Raw genomic sequence first — 17,510 nt, 5'->3', positions numbered from 1 at the left:
ACTATATACACACACTATACACACTACACTATATACACACACTATACACACTACACTATATACACTACACTATATACACTAGACTATATACACTATACTATATACACACTATACTATACACACACTATATACACTACACTACACACACTATACTATATACACACACTACACACACTATACTATATACACACACTACACTATATACACACACTATACTATATACACTACACTACACACACTATACTTTATACACACACTATACACACTACACTATATACACACACTACACACACTATACTATATACACACACACTATACACACTACACTATATACACACACTACACTATATACACTACACTATACACACACTACACTATATACACTATACATACACTACACTATATACACACACTATACACACACACTATATACACACACTATACACACTATACTATATACACACACTATACTATATACACACTACACTATACACACTACACTATATACACACACTATACACACTATACTATATACACACACTATACACACTATACTATATACACACACTACTATACACTATATACACACTACACTATACACACTACACTATACACACTACACTATACACACTACACTATATACACACACTATATACACACACTATATACACACACTACACTATATACACACACTATACACACTACACTATATACACACACTACACTATATACACTATACATACACACACTATAAACACACACTATACACACTATATACACACACTATACATGCACACACTATACACCCTATATGCACTATATACACACTATATATCTATAAATACACTATACACACACACATCTGGGGATTCTGCAGATATATGTGTTGTCCTGATTTCCTGTGGGTCTTAACCTGTCTATGTGCGTTAGCGTGTGTGTGTGTGAATGTGCCATGTAAGGGGTGTGTGTGTGTGTTAGTGTGTTAGTGTGTGTGTGTGTTAGTGTGTGTGTGTGTTAGTGTGTGTGTGTGTGTTAGTGTTAGTGTGTGTGTGTGTGTGTGTTAGTGTGTTAGTGTGTGTGTTAGTGTGTGTTAGTGTGTGTGTGTGTTAGTGTGTGTGTGTGTGTGTTAGTGTGTGTGTGTGTGTGTGTGTGTGTGTGTGTGTTTGTTAGTGTGTGTGTTAGTGTGTTTGTTAGTGTGTTAGTGTGTGTGTGTGTGTTAGTGTGTGTGTGTGTGCGTGTGTTAGTGTGTGTGTGCGTGTGTTAGTGTGTGTGCGTGTGTGTGTGTGTGTGTGTGTGTTAGTGTGTGTGTTAGTGTGTGTGTTAGTGTGTGTGTGTGTGTGTGTGTGTGTGTTAGTGTGTGTTAGTGTGTGTGTGTGTGTTAGTGTGTGTTAGTGTGTTAGTGTGTGTTAGTGTGTGTTAGTGTGTGTTAGTGTGTTAGTGTGTGTTAGTGTGTGTGTGTGTGTTAGTTAGTGTGTGTGTGTGTGTTAGTGTGTGTGTGTGTGTGTGTTAGTGTGTGTGTGTGTGTGTGTTAGTGTGTGTTAGTGTGTGTTAGTGTGTGTGTGTGTGTGTGTGTGTTAGTGTGTGTTAGTGTGTGTGTGTGTGTTAGTGTGTGTGTGTGTGTGTGTGTGTGTGTGTGTGTTAGTGTGTGTGTGTGTGTTAGTGTGTGTGTGTGTGTTAGTGTGTGTGTGTGTGTGTGTGTGTGTGTTAGTGTGTGTGTTTGTGTGTGTGTGTGTGTGTGTGTGTGTTAGTGTGTGTTAGTGTGTGTTAGTGTGTGTGTTAGTGTGTGTGTGTGTTAGTGTGTGTGTGTGTTAGTGTGTGTTAGTGTGTGTGTGTGTGTTAGTGTGTGTTAGTGTGTGTGTGTGTGTGTGTGTGTGTGTGTGTACCATAGCGCTGGGCCGATACCAGTATCGTAATGTGTTTTCCATGGCAGGAAATGAAAACACAGAGCAGACCAACTCTTTGATGTTTTAAAACCTGCTGTATGTAACACATTGTGTTCTGCAGCCTGGAAAATAAATCACTGTGACTGGATGACAACGTTTGTTTACAACATAAGGGCTGTTGGAAGTTAAATCCACTTCCTGTTTTGTTTCCTTGCCACGATCCTAACAACTATCGTTATACTGGTATCGGCCGGTCCCTAGTATACTATATGTTGACCAAGGAGATGATTGTGGACTACAGGAGAAAGAGGCCCCAGCGCGCCCCCATTCTCATCGACGGGGCTGTAATGGAGCAGGTTGAGAGCTTCAAGTTCCTTGGTGTCCACATCACCAACGAACTATCATGGTCCAAGCACACCAAGACAGTCGTGAAGAGGGCACGACAAAGCCTATTCCCCTTCAGGAGACTGAAAATATTTGGCATGGGTCCTCAGATCCTCAAAAGGTTTTACAGCTGCACCATCGAGAGCATCCTGACTGGTTGCATCATGCTTGATATGGAAACTGCTCGGCATCTGACCGTAAGGCGCTACAGAGGGTAGTGCGTATGGCCCAGTACATCACTGGGGCCAAGCTTCCTGCCATCCAGGACCTCTATAGCGGGCGATGTCAGAGGAAGGCCCTAAAAATTGTCAAAGACTCCAGCCACCCTAGTCATAGACTGTTCTCTCTGCTACCACACGGTAAGCGGTACCGGAGCGCCAAGTCTAGGTCCAAGAGGCTTCTTAACAGCTTCTACCCCCAAACCATAAGACTCCTGAACATCTAGTCAAATGGATACCCAGAATATTTGCATTGCCCCCACCCACCCCCTCGTTTACACCCCTGCCACTCTCCGTTATTATCTATGCATAGTCACTTTAATAACTTTACCTACATGTACATATTACCTCAACTAACTGGTGCCACCCCACACTCTGTACAGGTACCCCCCTGTATATAGCCTCCACATTGACTCTGTACAGGTACCCCCCCTGTATATAGCCTTCACACTGACTCTGTACAGGTACCCCCCCTGTATATAGCCTCCACATTGACTCTGTACCGGTACCCCCTGTATATAGCCTCCACATTGACTCTGTACAGGTACCCCCTGTATATAGCCTTCACATTGACTCTGTACAGGTACCCCCTGTATATAGCCTCCACATTGACCCTGTACCGGTACCCCCTGTATATAGCCTCCACATTGACCCTGTACCGGTACCCCCTGTATATAGCCTCCACATTGACCCTGTACCGGTACCCCCTGTATATAGCCTCCACATTGACTCTATACCGGTACCCCCTGTATATAGCCTCCACATTGACTCTGTACTGGTACCCCCTGTATATAGCCTTCACATTGACTCTGTACCGTAACACCCTGTATATAGCCTCCACATTGACTCTGTACCGTAACACCCTGTATATAGCCTCCACATTAACTCTGTACAGGTACCCCCTGTATATAGCCTTCACATTGACTCTGTACCGTAACACCCTGTATATAGCCTCCACATTGACTCTGTACCGTAACACCCTGTATATAGCCTTCACATTGACTCTGTACCGTAACACCCTGTATATAGCCTCCACATTAACTCTGTACCGTAACACCCTGTATATAGCCTCCACATTGACTCTGTACCGTAACACCCTGTATATAGCCTCCACATTGACTCTGTACCGTAACACCCTGTATATAGCCTCCACATTAACTCTGTACCGGTACCCCCTGTATATAGCCTCCACATTAACTCTGTACCGTAACACCCTGTATATAGCCTCCACACTGACTCTGTACCGTAACACCCTGTATATAGCCTCCACATTGACTCTGTACCGTAACACCCTGTATATAGCCTCCACATTGACTCTGTACCGTAACACCCTGTATATAGCCTCCACATTAACTCTGTACCGGTACCCCCTGTATATAGCCTCCACATTAACTCTGTACCGTAACACCCTGTATATAGCCTCCACACTGACTCTGTACCGTAACACCCTGTATATAGCCTCCACATTGACTCTGTACCGTAACACCCTGTATATAGTCTCCACATTGACTCTGTACCGTAACACCCTGTATATAGCCTCCACATTGACTCTGTACCGGTACCCCCTGTATATAGTCTCCACATTGACTCTGTACCGTAACACCCTGTATATAGCCTCCACATTGACTCTGTACCGGTACCCCCTGTATATAGTCTCCACATTGACTCTGTACCGTAACACCCTGTATATAGCCTCCACATTGACTCTGTACCGGTACCCCCTGTATATAGCCTCCACACTGACTCTGTACCGGTACCCCCTGTATATAGCCTCCACATTGACTCTGTACCGTAACCCCCTGTATATAGCCTCCACATTGACTCTGAACCAGTACCCCCCTGTATATAGCCTCCACATTGACTCTGTACCGGTACCCCTGTATACAGCCTTCACATTGACTCTGTACCGTAACCCCCTGTATATAGCCTCCACATTGACTCTGAACCAGTACCCCCCTGTATATAGCCTCCACATTGACTCTGTACCGGTACCCCTGTATACAGCCTTCACATTGACTCTGTACCGTAACCCCCTGTATACAGCCTCCACATTGACTCTGTACCGGTACCCCCTGTATATAGCATCCACATTGACTCTGTACCGGTACCCCCTGTATACAGCCTCCACATTGACCCTGTACCGGTACCCCCTGTATACAGCCTCCACATTGACTCTATACCGGTACCCCCTGTATATAGCCTCCACATTGACCCTGTACCGGTACCCCCTGTATACAGCCTCCACATTGACCCTGTACCGGTACCCCCTGTATACAGCCTCCACATTGACTCTATACCGGTACCCCCTGTATATAGCATCCACATTGACTCTGTACCGGTACCCCCTGTATACAGCCTCCACATTGACCCTGTACCGGTACCCCCTGTATACAGCCTCCACATTGACTCTATACCGGTACCCCCCTGTATACAGCCTCCACATTGACTCTGTACCGGTACCCCCTGTATATAGCCTCCACATTGACTCTGTACCGGTACCACCCTGTATATAGCCTCCACATTGACTCTGTACCGGTACCCCCCTGTATATAGCCTCCACATTGACTCTGTACCGGTACCCCCTGTATATAGCCTCCACATTGACTCTGTACCGGTACCCCCTGTATATAGCCTCCACATTGACTCTGTACCGGTACCCCCTGTATATAGCCTCCACATTGACTCTGTACCGGTAACCCCCTGTATATAGCCTCCACATTGACTCTGTACCGTAACACCCTGTATATAGCCTCCACATTGACTCTGTACCGGTACCCCCTGTATATAGTCCTCCACATTGACTCTGTACCGGTACCACCCTGTATATAGCCTCCACATTGACTCTGTACCGGTACCGCCTGTATATAGCCTCCACATTGACTCTGTACCGTACCACCCTGTATATAGCCTCCACATTGCCTCTGTACCGGTAACACCTCTGTATATAGCCTCCACATTGACTCTGTACCGGTACCCCCTGTATATAGCCTCCACATTGACTCTGTACCGGTACCACCCTGTATATAGCCTCCACATTGACTCTGTACCGGTACCCCCTGTATATAGCCTCCACATTGACTCTGTACCGGTACCGCCTGTATATAGCCTCCACATTGACTCTGTACCGGTACCCCCTGTATATAGCCTCCACATTGCCTCTGTACCGGTAACACCTCTGTATATAGCCTCCACATTGACTCTGTACCGGTACCCCCTGTATATAGCCTCCACATTGTTATTTCACTGCTGCTCTTTAATTACTTGTTACTTTAATTTCTTATTCTTATCTGTATTTTTTCAACTGCATTGTTGGTTAGGGGCTCGTAAGTAAGTATTTCACTGTGAATTCGGCTGTATTCGGCGCATGTGACAAATAAAATTTGATCTGTCTGTCTGTCTGTCTGTCTGTGTTCCCTCTGTACCAGGCGGTGTTACAGACGTGTGGTCAGTTGGAGTTAGAGGTGCGGCCTCTCTTCCTGGTCCCCGACACCAACGGTTTCATCGACCACCTCACCGGCCTCAAGACACTGCTGCAGTCTGGGACGTACATACTGGTGGTGCCCCTCATAGGTAACTACCACACACTAACAAACATACAGTGAATTCATCGACCACCTCACCAAAACACTTCAGTCTGGGACGTACATACTGGTGGTGCCCCTCATAGGTAACTACCACACACTAACAAACATACAGTGAATTCATCGACCACCTCACCAAAACACTTCAGTCTGGGACGTACAGCGCCTTCAGAAAGTATTCACACCCCTTGACTTTTTCCACATTTTGTCGTGTTACAGCCTGAATTTCAAACTGATTAAATGTAGATGTTGTGTCGCTGACCTAAACACAATACCCCATCATGACATCGCAATACCCCATCATGACATCGCAATACCCCATCATGACATCGCAATACCCCATCATGACATCACAATACCCCATCATGACATCACAATACCCCATCATGACAATCATGACGTCACAATACCCCATCATGACATCACGATACCCCATCATGTCACAGTGGAATTATGTTTGTAGAAATGTTTACAAATTAATTCAAAGTGAAAAGCAGAGTCAATAAGTATTCAACCCCTTTGTTATGGCAAGCCTAAATAAGTTCACGTGTTTAACAAGTCACATAATAATTACAAGTCACTATTATTGCAAACTCACTGTGGCCAAAAATAGTTAACATGATTTTTGAACGACTACCCCAACACATATAATTATCTGTAAGGTCCCTCAGTCGAGCAGTGAGTTTCAAACACAGATTCAACCACAAAGACCAGGGAGGTTTTTCAATGCCAAGGGCACCTATTGCTGAATAGGTAAACATTTTAAAAAGCAGACATTGAATATCCCTTTGAGCATAGTGAAGTTATTAATTTCACTTTGGATGGTGTATCAATACACCCAGTCACTACAAAGATACAGGTGTCCTTCCTAACTCAGTTGCTGGAGAGGAAGGAAACTGCTCAGAGATTTCACCATGAGTCCAATGGTGACTTTAAAACAGTTACAGATTTTAATGGCTGTGATACGAGAAAACTGAGGATGGATCAACAACATTGTAGTTACTCCACAATACTAACCTAAATGACAGAGTGAAAAGAAGGAAGTCTGTACAGAATAAAAACATATTCTAAAACATGCATCCTGTTTGCAACAAGGCACTAAAGTAATACTACAAAAAAAATGTGGCAAAGAAATGAACTTTATGTCCTGAATACAAAGTGTTATGTTTGGGGCAAATACAACACATCACTGATTACCACTCTGATTACCACTCTTCATATTTTCAAACATGGTGGTGGCTGCATCATGTTATGGGTATGCTTGTCATCGGCAAGGACTATGGAGGTTTTTAAAGGATAAAAATAAACAGAATAGAGCTAAGCACAGGCAAAATCCTAGAGGAAACCCTGGTTCAGTCTGCTTTCCAACAGACACTGGGAGATGAATTTACCTTTCATCAGGACAATAACCTCAAACGGAAGGCCAAATATACACTAGGCGGCAGGTAGCCTAGTGGTTAGAGTGTAGGGGGGGCAGGTAGTCTAGTGGTTAGAGTGTAGGGGGGGCAGGTAGTCTAGTGGTTAGAGTGTAGGGGCGGCAGGTAGCCTAGTGGTTAGAGTGTAGGGGGGGCAGGTAGCCTAGTGGTTAAAGTGTAGGGGGGGCAGGTAGCCTAGTGGTTAAAGTGTAGGGGGGTAGGTAGTCTAGTGGTTAGAGTGTAGGGGGGGGGGGGGGCAGGTAGTCTAGTGGTTAGAGTGTAGGGGGGGCAGGTAGCCTAGTGGTTAGAGTGTAGGGGCGGCAGGTAGCCTAGTGGTTAGAGTGTAGGGGGGGGGGGCAGGTAGCCTAGTGGTTAGAGTGTAGCCTAGTGGTTAGAGTGTCGGGGGGGGGCAGGTAGCCTAGTGGTTAAAGTGTAGGGGGGCAGGTAGCCTAGTGGTTAGAGTGTAGGGGGGCAGGTAGCCTAGTGGTTAGAGTGTAGGGGGGCAGGTAGCCTAGTGGTTAAAGTGTAGGGGGGCAGGTAGCCTAGTGGTTAGAGTGTAGGGCGGCAGGTAGCCTAGTGGTTAGATCGAATCCCCGAGCTGACAAGGTAAAAATCTGTCGTTCTGCCCCTGAACAAGGCAGTTAACCCACTGTTCCCCGGTAGGCCGTCAATGAAAATAATAATTTGTTCTTAACTGACTTGCCTAGTTGAATAAAGGTCAAATAACATCAAAACCAAGACAACATGGAATGTTCCTGAGGGGCCTAGTTACAGTTTTGACTTAAATCGACTTAAAAATCTATGCCAAAACTTGAAAATGGCTGTATAGCAATGATCAACAACCAACAGAGCTTGAAGAATTTTAAAAAGAATAAGTGCAAATATTGTACAATCCAGGTGTGTAAAGCTCTTAGAGACTCACCCAGAAAGACTCACAGCTGTAATCACTGCCAAAGGTGATTCTAACATGTATTGAGGCAGGTAGTCTAGTGGTTAGAGTGTAGGGGGGGGGGGGGGGGGGGCAGGTAGCCTAGTGGTTAGAGTGTAGGGGTGGTAGGTAGTCTAGTGGTTAGAGTGTAGGGGGGGGCAGGTAGCCTAGTGGTTAGAGTGTAGGGGTGGTAGGTAGCCTAGTGGTTAGAGTGTAGGGGGACTACCAGTACCAGTCAAAAGTTTGGACACACCTACTCATTCAAGGGTTTTTCTTTATTTTTACTATTTTCTACATTGTAGAATAATAGTTTAGACATCAAATGCATTCCAGGTGACTACCTCATGAAGCTGGTTGAGAGAATGCCAAGAGCTGTCATCAAGGTAAAGGGTGGCTACTTTGAAGAATCTCAAATATAAAATATATTTAGATTTGTTTTACTTTTTTTTTTTGGTTACTACATGATTCCATGTGTTATTACATAGTTGTTGATGTATTCACTATTATTCTACAATGTAGGAAATAGTAAAAATAAAGAAAAACCCTTGAATGAGTAGGTGTGTCAACTTTAGTCCGTATTGATTTTGTCAAAACATTTGCTAACATTTCTAAAAACATGTTTTCACTTTTGTCATTATGGGATATTGTGTGTAGATGGGTGAGATAATTATACATTTTTATAAATGTTTAATTCAGGCTGTAACTCAACATATAATGTGGACTAAGTCAACTGGTATGCAAACTGTCTGAAGGCACTGCCCATCCTGGTGGTGAGACTGAGAGATGGAAGGAGTAGAGCCCCACACGGGCATGACATTTAAGCCCGCGCCCTAACCATTCCCACGTTCAGGCCCTACCCTACCCTAGCCTAGCCGACACTACCCTAGCCTAGCCGACACTACCCTAGCCTAGCCGACACTACCCTAGCCTAGCCGACACTACCCTAGCCTAGCCGACACTACCCTAGCCTAGCCGACACTACCCTAGCCTAGCCGACACTACCCTAGCCTAGCCGACACTACCCAAGCCTAGCCGACACTACCCTAGCCTAGCCGACACTACCCTAGCCTAGCCGACACTACCCTAGCCTAGCCGACACTACCCTAGCCTAGCCGACACTACCCTAGCCTAGCCGACACTACCCTAGCCTAGCCGACACTACCCTAGCCTAGGCTGATTGCTTCCGCCAAATGTAAGGCCCTGCCTCTGTTACCTGCTCATCTCTGTCCGTCTGTCCCCAATACAACCTATATTTATGTGTTTGTATTTTCCCTTTCATACTTCAACTACTTGCACGTTGTTACAACATTGTACATAGGTAATAATCTAACATTTGAAATGTCTAGATTATTATACAACTTTTGTGAGTGTAATGTTGACTGTTTATTTCCCTTTTTGTTTGCCAAAGCAAGTGGAATAGACAATGTAAGCATATGTTTCCCAAGCAGAGAGCGAGAGAGAGACTTTGAATTGTGCAGAGCGACAGTAAGTCAGCCATCAATATCAGGTTTTAGGAGTTAGAGGAATGTTTAGTTCTGACTGTAGATGTCTTTGCCCTCTTCTCTCCCTCCCCTTCTCTCCCTCCCCTCTTCTCTCCCTCCCCTCTTCTCTCCCTCCCCTCTTCTCTCCCTCCCCTCTTCTCTCCCTCCCCTCTTCTCTCTCTCCCCTCTTCTCTCTCTCCCCTCTTCTCTCCCTCCCCTCTTCTCTCTCTCCCTCCCCTCTTCTCTCTCCTTCCGCCTCCCTCCCTTCTCCCTCCTCCCTTTCTCCCTCCTCCCTCTCTCCTCCCTCTCTCCTCCCTCTCTCCTCCCTCCCTCCCTCTCTCCCTCTCTCCCTCCCTCCCTCCCTCTCCCTCCCTCCCTCCCTCTCTCTCTCTCACTCCCTCTCTCCCTCCCCCTCCTCTCTTCTCTCTCCTTCCTCTTTTCTCCCTCCCTCCCTCCCTCCCTCCCTCTCTCTCTCTCTCTCTCTCACTCCCTCTCTCCCTCCCCCTCCTCTCTTCTCTCTCCTTCCTCTTTTCTCCCTCCCTCCCTCCCTCTCTCTCTCACTCCCTCTCTCCCTCCCCCTCCTCTCTTCTCTCTCCTTCCTCTTTTCTCCCTCCCTCCCTCCCTCCCTCTCTCTCTCACTCCCTCTCTCCCTCCCCCTCCTCTTCTCTCCCTCCCCTCCTCCAGTGATAACAGAGTTGGATGGTCTGGCAAAGGGGCAGGAGAGCTGCGATGGCTCTGGCAGTGGGCGTGGTGGCAGTGGTTGTCGTGGAAACACCGGTGGTGGTGGACCGACCCACGCCCAGTCGGTCCAGGAGAAGGCCAAGGTTGCTGTGGCGTTTCTGGAGCGAGGGTTCGAGGCCAGGGAGCCCTGTCTCAGAGCGCTGACCAGCAGAGGAAGTCAAATGGAGTCTATCGCCTTCCGCAGCGAAGACACCTCCGGACAACAGGTGTGTGTGTGTGACGTTTCTGTGTTTTGACGTGTATATTAAACGTGTGTCCAAGTGCCCCAGATCCTCTGTCAAGTATTTTACCATCTCTTGTATGTGAATTAAGTTTGGAGCAGTCTTTGACTGCAAGCTAATGCTATTTCATTCAATTCCGGACTGTCATTGAAATTCAGCTTTAGATTTACTTGTCTCCCCCCCCCCCTCCCTCCAGGGGAACAATGATGATGTCATCTTGTCCTGCTGTCTCCACTACTGCAAAGATGAGGCTAAAAGCTTGATGCCTGCACAGACAGGTAGCTGTCTCCTTCCACCAACACACTCATGCCTGTGTTGCACAATCTGTCTATACTATATTTATCCTACCATTACTCCTCCCTCCCATCTCTCCCCTCCCCCCTCCCATCTCTCCCCTCCCATCTCTCCCCTCCCCCCTCTCATCTCTCCCCTCCTCCCTCTCATCTCTCCCCTCCCCTCCTCCCTCTCATCTCCCCCCTCCTCCCTCCCATCTCTCCCTCTCTCCTCCTCCCTCTCTCTCTCTCTTTCTCCCTCTCTCCCTCTCTCTTCCCTCCCTCCCTCTCTCATATCTCCCCTCCTCTCTCCCAGACGGTCCGGTGCGGTTGCGTCGGGAGGTGGTTCTCCTGACAGATGACCGTAACCTGCGGGTCAAAGCCCTGACCAGGAATGTGCCGGTCAGGGACATTCCTTCCTTCCTCACCTGGGCCAAAGTGGGCTGAACCGGGTCACACACAGACCACGCCCAGAGCACCCAGACAACCAATCAACTGCTGAGAACCGCTGGCCACCTCCCACACCACCTTGGCGTGGAGAAGGAGAATATACGCTAATGCAGAAGAGAAGACTGTTGGAGAAGGAGAAGAAACTCATTTTTTGGTGGAAAAGCTCAAATGAAAACTAAAAAAGTTATTTTTTTTTGAGGTGTGGAATGAGTTGAATTGTCTGAGAGCTTTTTCTCCTCTCATTGTGGTGAGGTGTGTGTTAATAAGCACTTCTCTCAGAGGGAAGGAGGAGGGAGCAGAGAGTTTTAAGAGATGCAGGAATGTTGGACCAGGAGGAACGGGAGAGGAGGTGTGTGAGTGTGTGTTATCTGGTTTCTCCATTCCAGCCGTGCGCCCTTCATAACCTCTGCAGTGTGTTCACAAGGCCAGCAGCAGTATTTAGCTCTGTAGAAACAACAGAGCAGAGATGGAATAGAGAGAGAGAGAGGGAGAGGAATAGGTTAGGGCTGAGGAGGAAGACCGCAGCCTGACTGAAGACCTATCTCTGGCTGTGTGAGTGTCTGTTTAACTGACATCTGTCTGTCACCCCAGAGCAGCACAGAGAGAGTCCCTGTAGGGGGGGGGGGGGGGAGGCTGTGGTGATGGGTTACCAGGTTCTGGTGTATTAGATAGGGGATTGGTACCCCACCTTAATCTCCTTGACCCGGAGCCACACGCTCAGCCTCTGAATGCCAGGATGTGGTTTGCATCCCAGTTGCCCAGCAACAGTGTTGGTGACATTGGTAACCCCAGCAGCTTGTTGGTGACAGAGTCATTTCCAAGTTGGGGTTTCTATAAAGGAACAGCTTTATTTTTAAAAAAATAATCAAAATACGAAGAAAATATACGTTTTTCTGATTTAGCATTGTGGATGTTTTGTGGATGTGGCGGTGTGTTTTAGTTGGCTGGTGTATCCATTGTGTGTGTGAGATGTTTATGCTCTACAGAAGAGCTCGTCTTTCTGCTGACGTTTTCACCCACAAACCGTTTTGGTTTGTTTGAGCCTTTTTTAACAAGTCAAATCAGATTTGAATGTTTTAGTTGATCTCCCTTTGTTTTTACCACCACCTGTGAGGTAACTCATCAGCTTGTTTCAGCTTCTATTCATTATCTATCTATTCTTCTTCACATTGAGTACAGCACTCTGCTGATCTGAGTGAACATATCTAGGCTGGCTGGATATGTTCAGTAACGTGTGTGTGTGTGTGTATGCGTTTCTAGTAACTGGTAATTGGCGGCTTTTGCCACACTCCCTAACAAAGAAAAGGTCAGCCGATAAAAGAAAGTTGCCTCAGCCATATTGTCCGGAAGAATCCCATTTGCAAAATATCGTTTTTTTTTTTTTGTTGATGGAAATCCATTTGCCCGGTCATGCTTATCAGCCTGTAGGTAAATGTGTATAATTAAGTGGAATTAAATTGGCGCGTTTTGTATTTTCGTTAGTCGTCCTATCTTCACACGCCACAGCATACAGAGACTATGACCTGAACATCACCTGTCAGACAGAGCTGCTGCTGAGAGCCTGGTTCAGCTCGTTGCTGGACTGAAACGTACTTTTACAAGCCCAGTTATTGAGCAACCATTCTAAATACAATCGCGTGTTAACAGTTTTGATGGTAACGATTTAAAAAAAAAAAAATATATATATATATATATATATATATATATATAAATTAAATTAAAAAATACCTATTTTTATTTCTCAACTGGTATGCCTTATTGAAGTGCGCCTCCCATTTGAGTGCATATGCAACGGTAAGCAGTCTATCAGCGCCTCACCCACCACTTGGCAAACAGTGAGAAAATATTCACACCACTTGACTTTTTCCACATTTTGTTATAACAGCCTGAATTTAAAATGAATTTGATTTTGTGTCACTGATCTACACACAATACCCCCATAATGACATCACAATACCCCCATAATGACATCACAATACCCCCATAATGACATCACAATACCCCATAATGACATCACAATACCCCATAATGTCAAAGTGGAATTATGTTTTTAGAAATGAACTAAAAATGAAAGGCTGAAATGTCGAGTCAATAAGTTTTCAACCCTTTTGTTATGGCAAGCCTAAATAAGTGCTTAACAAGTTGCATGGACTGACTGTGTAATAGTGTTCAACCTGATTTTTAAATGACTCATTTCAAGCACAGATTCAACCAGAAAACCAGGTTTTCCAACGGTTCTCAAAGAAGGGCACCTATTGGTAAAAATTTAAAAAAAGCAGACATTGAATATCCCTTGGAGCATGGTGAAGTTATTAATTACACTTTGGATGGTGTATCAATACACCCAGTCACTACAAAGATATAGGCGTCCTTCCAAACTCAGTTGCCGGAGAGGAAAGAAACCGCTCAAGGATTTCACCATGAGACCAATGGTGATTTTAAAATGGTTACAAGGTTTAATGGCTGTGATAGTAGATAACTAAGGATGGGTCAACAACATTGTAGTTTCTCCACAATACTAACCTAATTGACAGAGTGAAAACTATTCCAAAACATCCCATCCTGTTTGCAATAAGGCACTAAAGTAATACTTTTTGTCCTTAATATAAAGTGTTATATTTGGGTCAAATACAACTTATTATTGAGTACCACTCTTCATATTTTCAAGCATAGTGGTGGCTTTTTTTTTTAAGGGGGGGGGGGGGGGGGGGAATAAAAGACAGAGTAGAGCTAAGCACAGGGAAAATCCTAGAGGAAAACCTGGTCCAGTCTGCTTTCCACCAGACACTGGGAGATGAATTCACCTTTCAGCAGGACAATAACCTACAACATACACACTGTAATTGCTTACCTAGACAACATTAGATGTTCCTGACTGGCTGAGTTACAGTTTTTATTTAAATTGGCATTAAATCTATGGCAAGACTTGGAAATGCCTGTTTTTGCAATGATCAACAAACAACTTGACAGAGCTTGAACTATTTTTTGTAAGAATAAGTGCAAACATTGTACAATCCAGGTGTGCAAAGCTCTTAGACTTAACCAGAAAGACTCACAGCTGTAATCACTGATAAAGGTGATTCTAACATGTTTTGACTCAGGGGGTTGAATACTTATCTAATCAATATATATTTGTGTTTTTTATTTTTATTTGACAGAGTATTTTGTGTAGATCGTTGACACCAAAAAAATCCATTTTAATCTCACTTTGAAACATAAGAAAATGTAGAAATAGATGAGGGATGTGAATACTTTCTCTGAAGGCACCCAAAAGTTTTACTTCATATTATGAGGCATGTCTTACAAAGTCCGACCATAAACGTGGAGGCAATTATTTTATAAAGACTTCCTCATTAAACCATTTCTCTCCTATTCTATTGGTATTTCATATCAACAATAGTCATATTAGCAAACCGTATTTTGCATCTTTAGATCCTCTTTCTAAATTTCTAACATAGATGATGATCTGAGATGCACTGTGTTTTTACAAAAGTATGTGGACACCACTTCAAATTAGTGGATTCGGCTATTTCAGACACCCGTTAATGACAGGTGTATTAAAATCGAGCACACCGCCATGCAATCTCCATACACAAACATTGGCAGTAGAATGGCCTTATTGAAGAGCTCAGTGACTTTCAACGTGGCACCGTCATAGGATGCCACCTTTCCAACAAGTCAGTTTGTCAAATTTCTGCACTGCTAGAGCTGTCCCGGTCAACTGTAAGTGATGTTATTGTGAAGTGGAAACGTCTAGGAGCAACAACGGCTCAGCCGCAAAGTGGTAGGCCACACAAGCTCACAGAACAGAACCGCCGAGTGCTGAAGGGCGTAAAAATCGTCTGTCCTCGGTTGCAACACTCACTACAGAGTTTCAAACTGCCTCTGGAAGCAACGTCAGCACAAGAACTGTTCGTCGGGAACTTCATGAAATGGGTTTCCATGGCCGAGCAGCAAGACACACAAGCCTAAGATCACCATGTGCAATGCCAAGCGTCGGCCTGGAATGGTGTAAAGCTCGCCGCCTTTGGACTCTGGAGCAGTGGAAGCACAGTCTCTGAAGGGATGAATCACGCTTCACCATCTGGCAGTCCGATGGATGAATCTGGGTTTGGCGGATGCCAGGAGAACGCTACCTGCCTGAATGCATAGTGCCAATTGTAAAATTTGCTGGATTAATACGGGTCTGGGGCTGTTTTTCATGGTTCAGGCCCCTTAGTTCCATTGAAGGGAAATCTTAACGCTACAGCATACAATGACATTCTTGACGATTCTGTGCTTCCAACTTTGTGGCAACAGTTTGAGTAAGGCCCTTTCCTGTTTCAGCATGACAAGGCCCCTGTGCACAAAGCGAGGTCCATACAGAAATGGTTTGTCGAGATTGCTGTAGAAGAACTTGACTGGCCTGCACAGAGCCCTGACCTCAACCCCATCGAACACCTTTGGGATGAATTGGAATGCCGACTGCGAGCCAGGCCTCATCGCCCAGCATCACTAATGCTCTTGTGGCTGAATGGAAGCAAGTCCCCGCAGCAATGTTCCAATATCTACTGGAAAGCCTTCCCAGAAGAGTGGAGGCTGTTATAGCAGCAAAGGGGGGACCAACTCCATATTAATGCCATGATTTTTGGAAGGAGATTTGATGAGCAGGTGTCCACATACTTTGGTCATGTAGTGTGTGTATATAGAACCACAAGCATCAGGTACACTGTTTAGAATGGTTTTCTCTCACGAATTGCATTTAAACAAATGTTTTTGAAAATGTATTTGGCAGCTTCATTACAGGAGTTGTATGTTTGGTTAAGATGTATAACCATAATCTAAATGTGATTTCTGTCATTCTGAGCACCGTGGGTGAATGCACTAAATGGGTTGATGCAGCCAATGCATATGGGTCCGGTAAATTTTTTCAGATGTCGTCTGATGTGATCAGTTAAAACGCGTCGGGTCACTTTGCCCTGCCCCCTTACATTTTGCTAAAGGAAACCCCTGGTTACGCGAACGACTCTTCATGCATATGAACCCGCTTCACAGTATTTTCACAACCATACGTCTCAACACGCTGTAAACAAATACAACATCTGTGAATGACATTTACCTGACATAAATGTTTAGTCAGCATGCTGCGATCGTTTTATTATGCATACGCACGTTGTGTTATCAGTTCCAATCAGTTCTCCAGACCGTCCAGAGTTAGTTAGCCCTCTGTTTATACCAGTCTATGACAGAAACAAACACACACACATCTGTAACAGTCTGTTAGCCAAGTCTATGAACAACTATAGATAACATTAGCTGATTCTCTCGATCATTTGGTCTTTACCTTTGTGTGTGTGTGTGTACACTTTAATTTATTCAAGAATATTTGGTGAAATTAGCTATCTAACTGACATCACAGGCCTGCATGTCCGAGCCTCTCAATGCTTTTCCATTTTCTGTTTGAATAAAGTATTTGTTTTGATTAAAAATCAGTTGTCTGTTTTTGTTTACGTGTGGTTGTGGTGTGCAATGATGGGTTTACACATATATATATATACTGATGTGGCAAATCCTTTAGATGCAAGTACTACTTCAACAAACATATGAGGACTACTCGCCCAGGTACAAGGACATTCAGCTGTCCTGTGCGCAGTGAAGGCTTGAGGAAACCAAGCCTTAAAAGAAAAACAAGATAAGTCACACAGAGGAGAATCCACACAAGTGTCATGTCTGCAGTAAATGCTTTAACACAACTAAATATGAAATACATCAGATATCACGAGTGCAAAGAATGTGACAAATGCTTCTACTGCAAGGGACATCTGGGGAGAAATTGTAGGGGCATCTGGTCAGGCATATGATGACTCACACAGGGGAGAAAATATAGGGACATCTGGTCAGGCATATGATGACTCACACAGGGGAGAAAATATATGTGCTCTATGTTGAAAATGCTT

At 45.0% G+C, this 17,510-nt stretch overlaps 1 protein-coding gene across 2 annotated transcripts in view; it reads left to right on the top strand.

Moving 5' to 3' along the window:
• The window catches only part of smg6 (SMG6 nonsense mediated mRNA decay factor), a 65,000-nt gene extending 47,958 nt beyond the window's left edge, over positions 1–17,042 (top strand). For both annotated transcript variants that reach the window (XM_045717430.2, XM_045717431.2), the window contains exons 16-19: positions 5,911–6,055; positions 10,575–10,837; positions 11,049–11,130; positions 11,441–17,042. In XM_045717430.2, coding sequence (XP_045573386.2) covers positions 5,911–6,055; positions 10,575–10,837; positions 11,049–11,130; positions 11,441–11,571 — 621 coding nt within the window. In that variant the 3' untranslated portion in view covers positions 11,572–17,042. The remainder of the gene's footprint in view (positions 1–5,910; positions 6,056–10,574; positions 10,838–11,048; positions 11,131–11,440) is intronic.
• The last annotated feature ends 468 nt before the right edge of the window (positions 17,043–17,510 follow it).

Source organism: Salmo salar, chromosome 04 (assembly GCF_965601325.2).
Source record: "Salmo salar chromosome 04, fSalSal1, whole genome shotgun sequence".
Lineage (NCBI taxonomy): Eukaryota > Metazoa > Chordata > Actinopteri > Salmoniformes > Salmonidae > Salmo > Salmo salar.
Note: the sequence above shows the minus strand (reverse complement) of the source record. Positions and strands in the feature narration are given on the sequence as shown.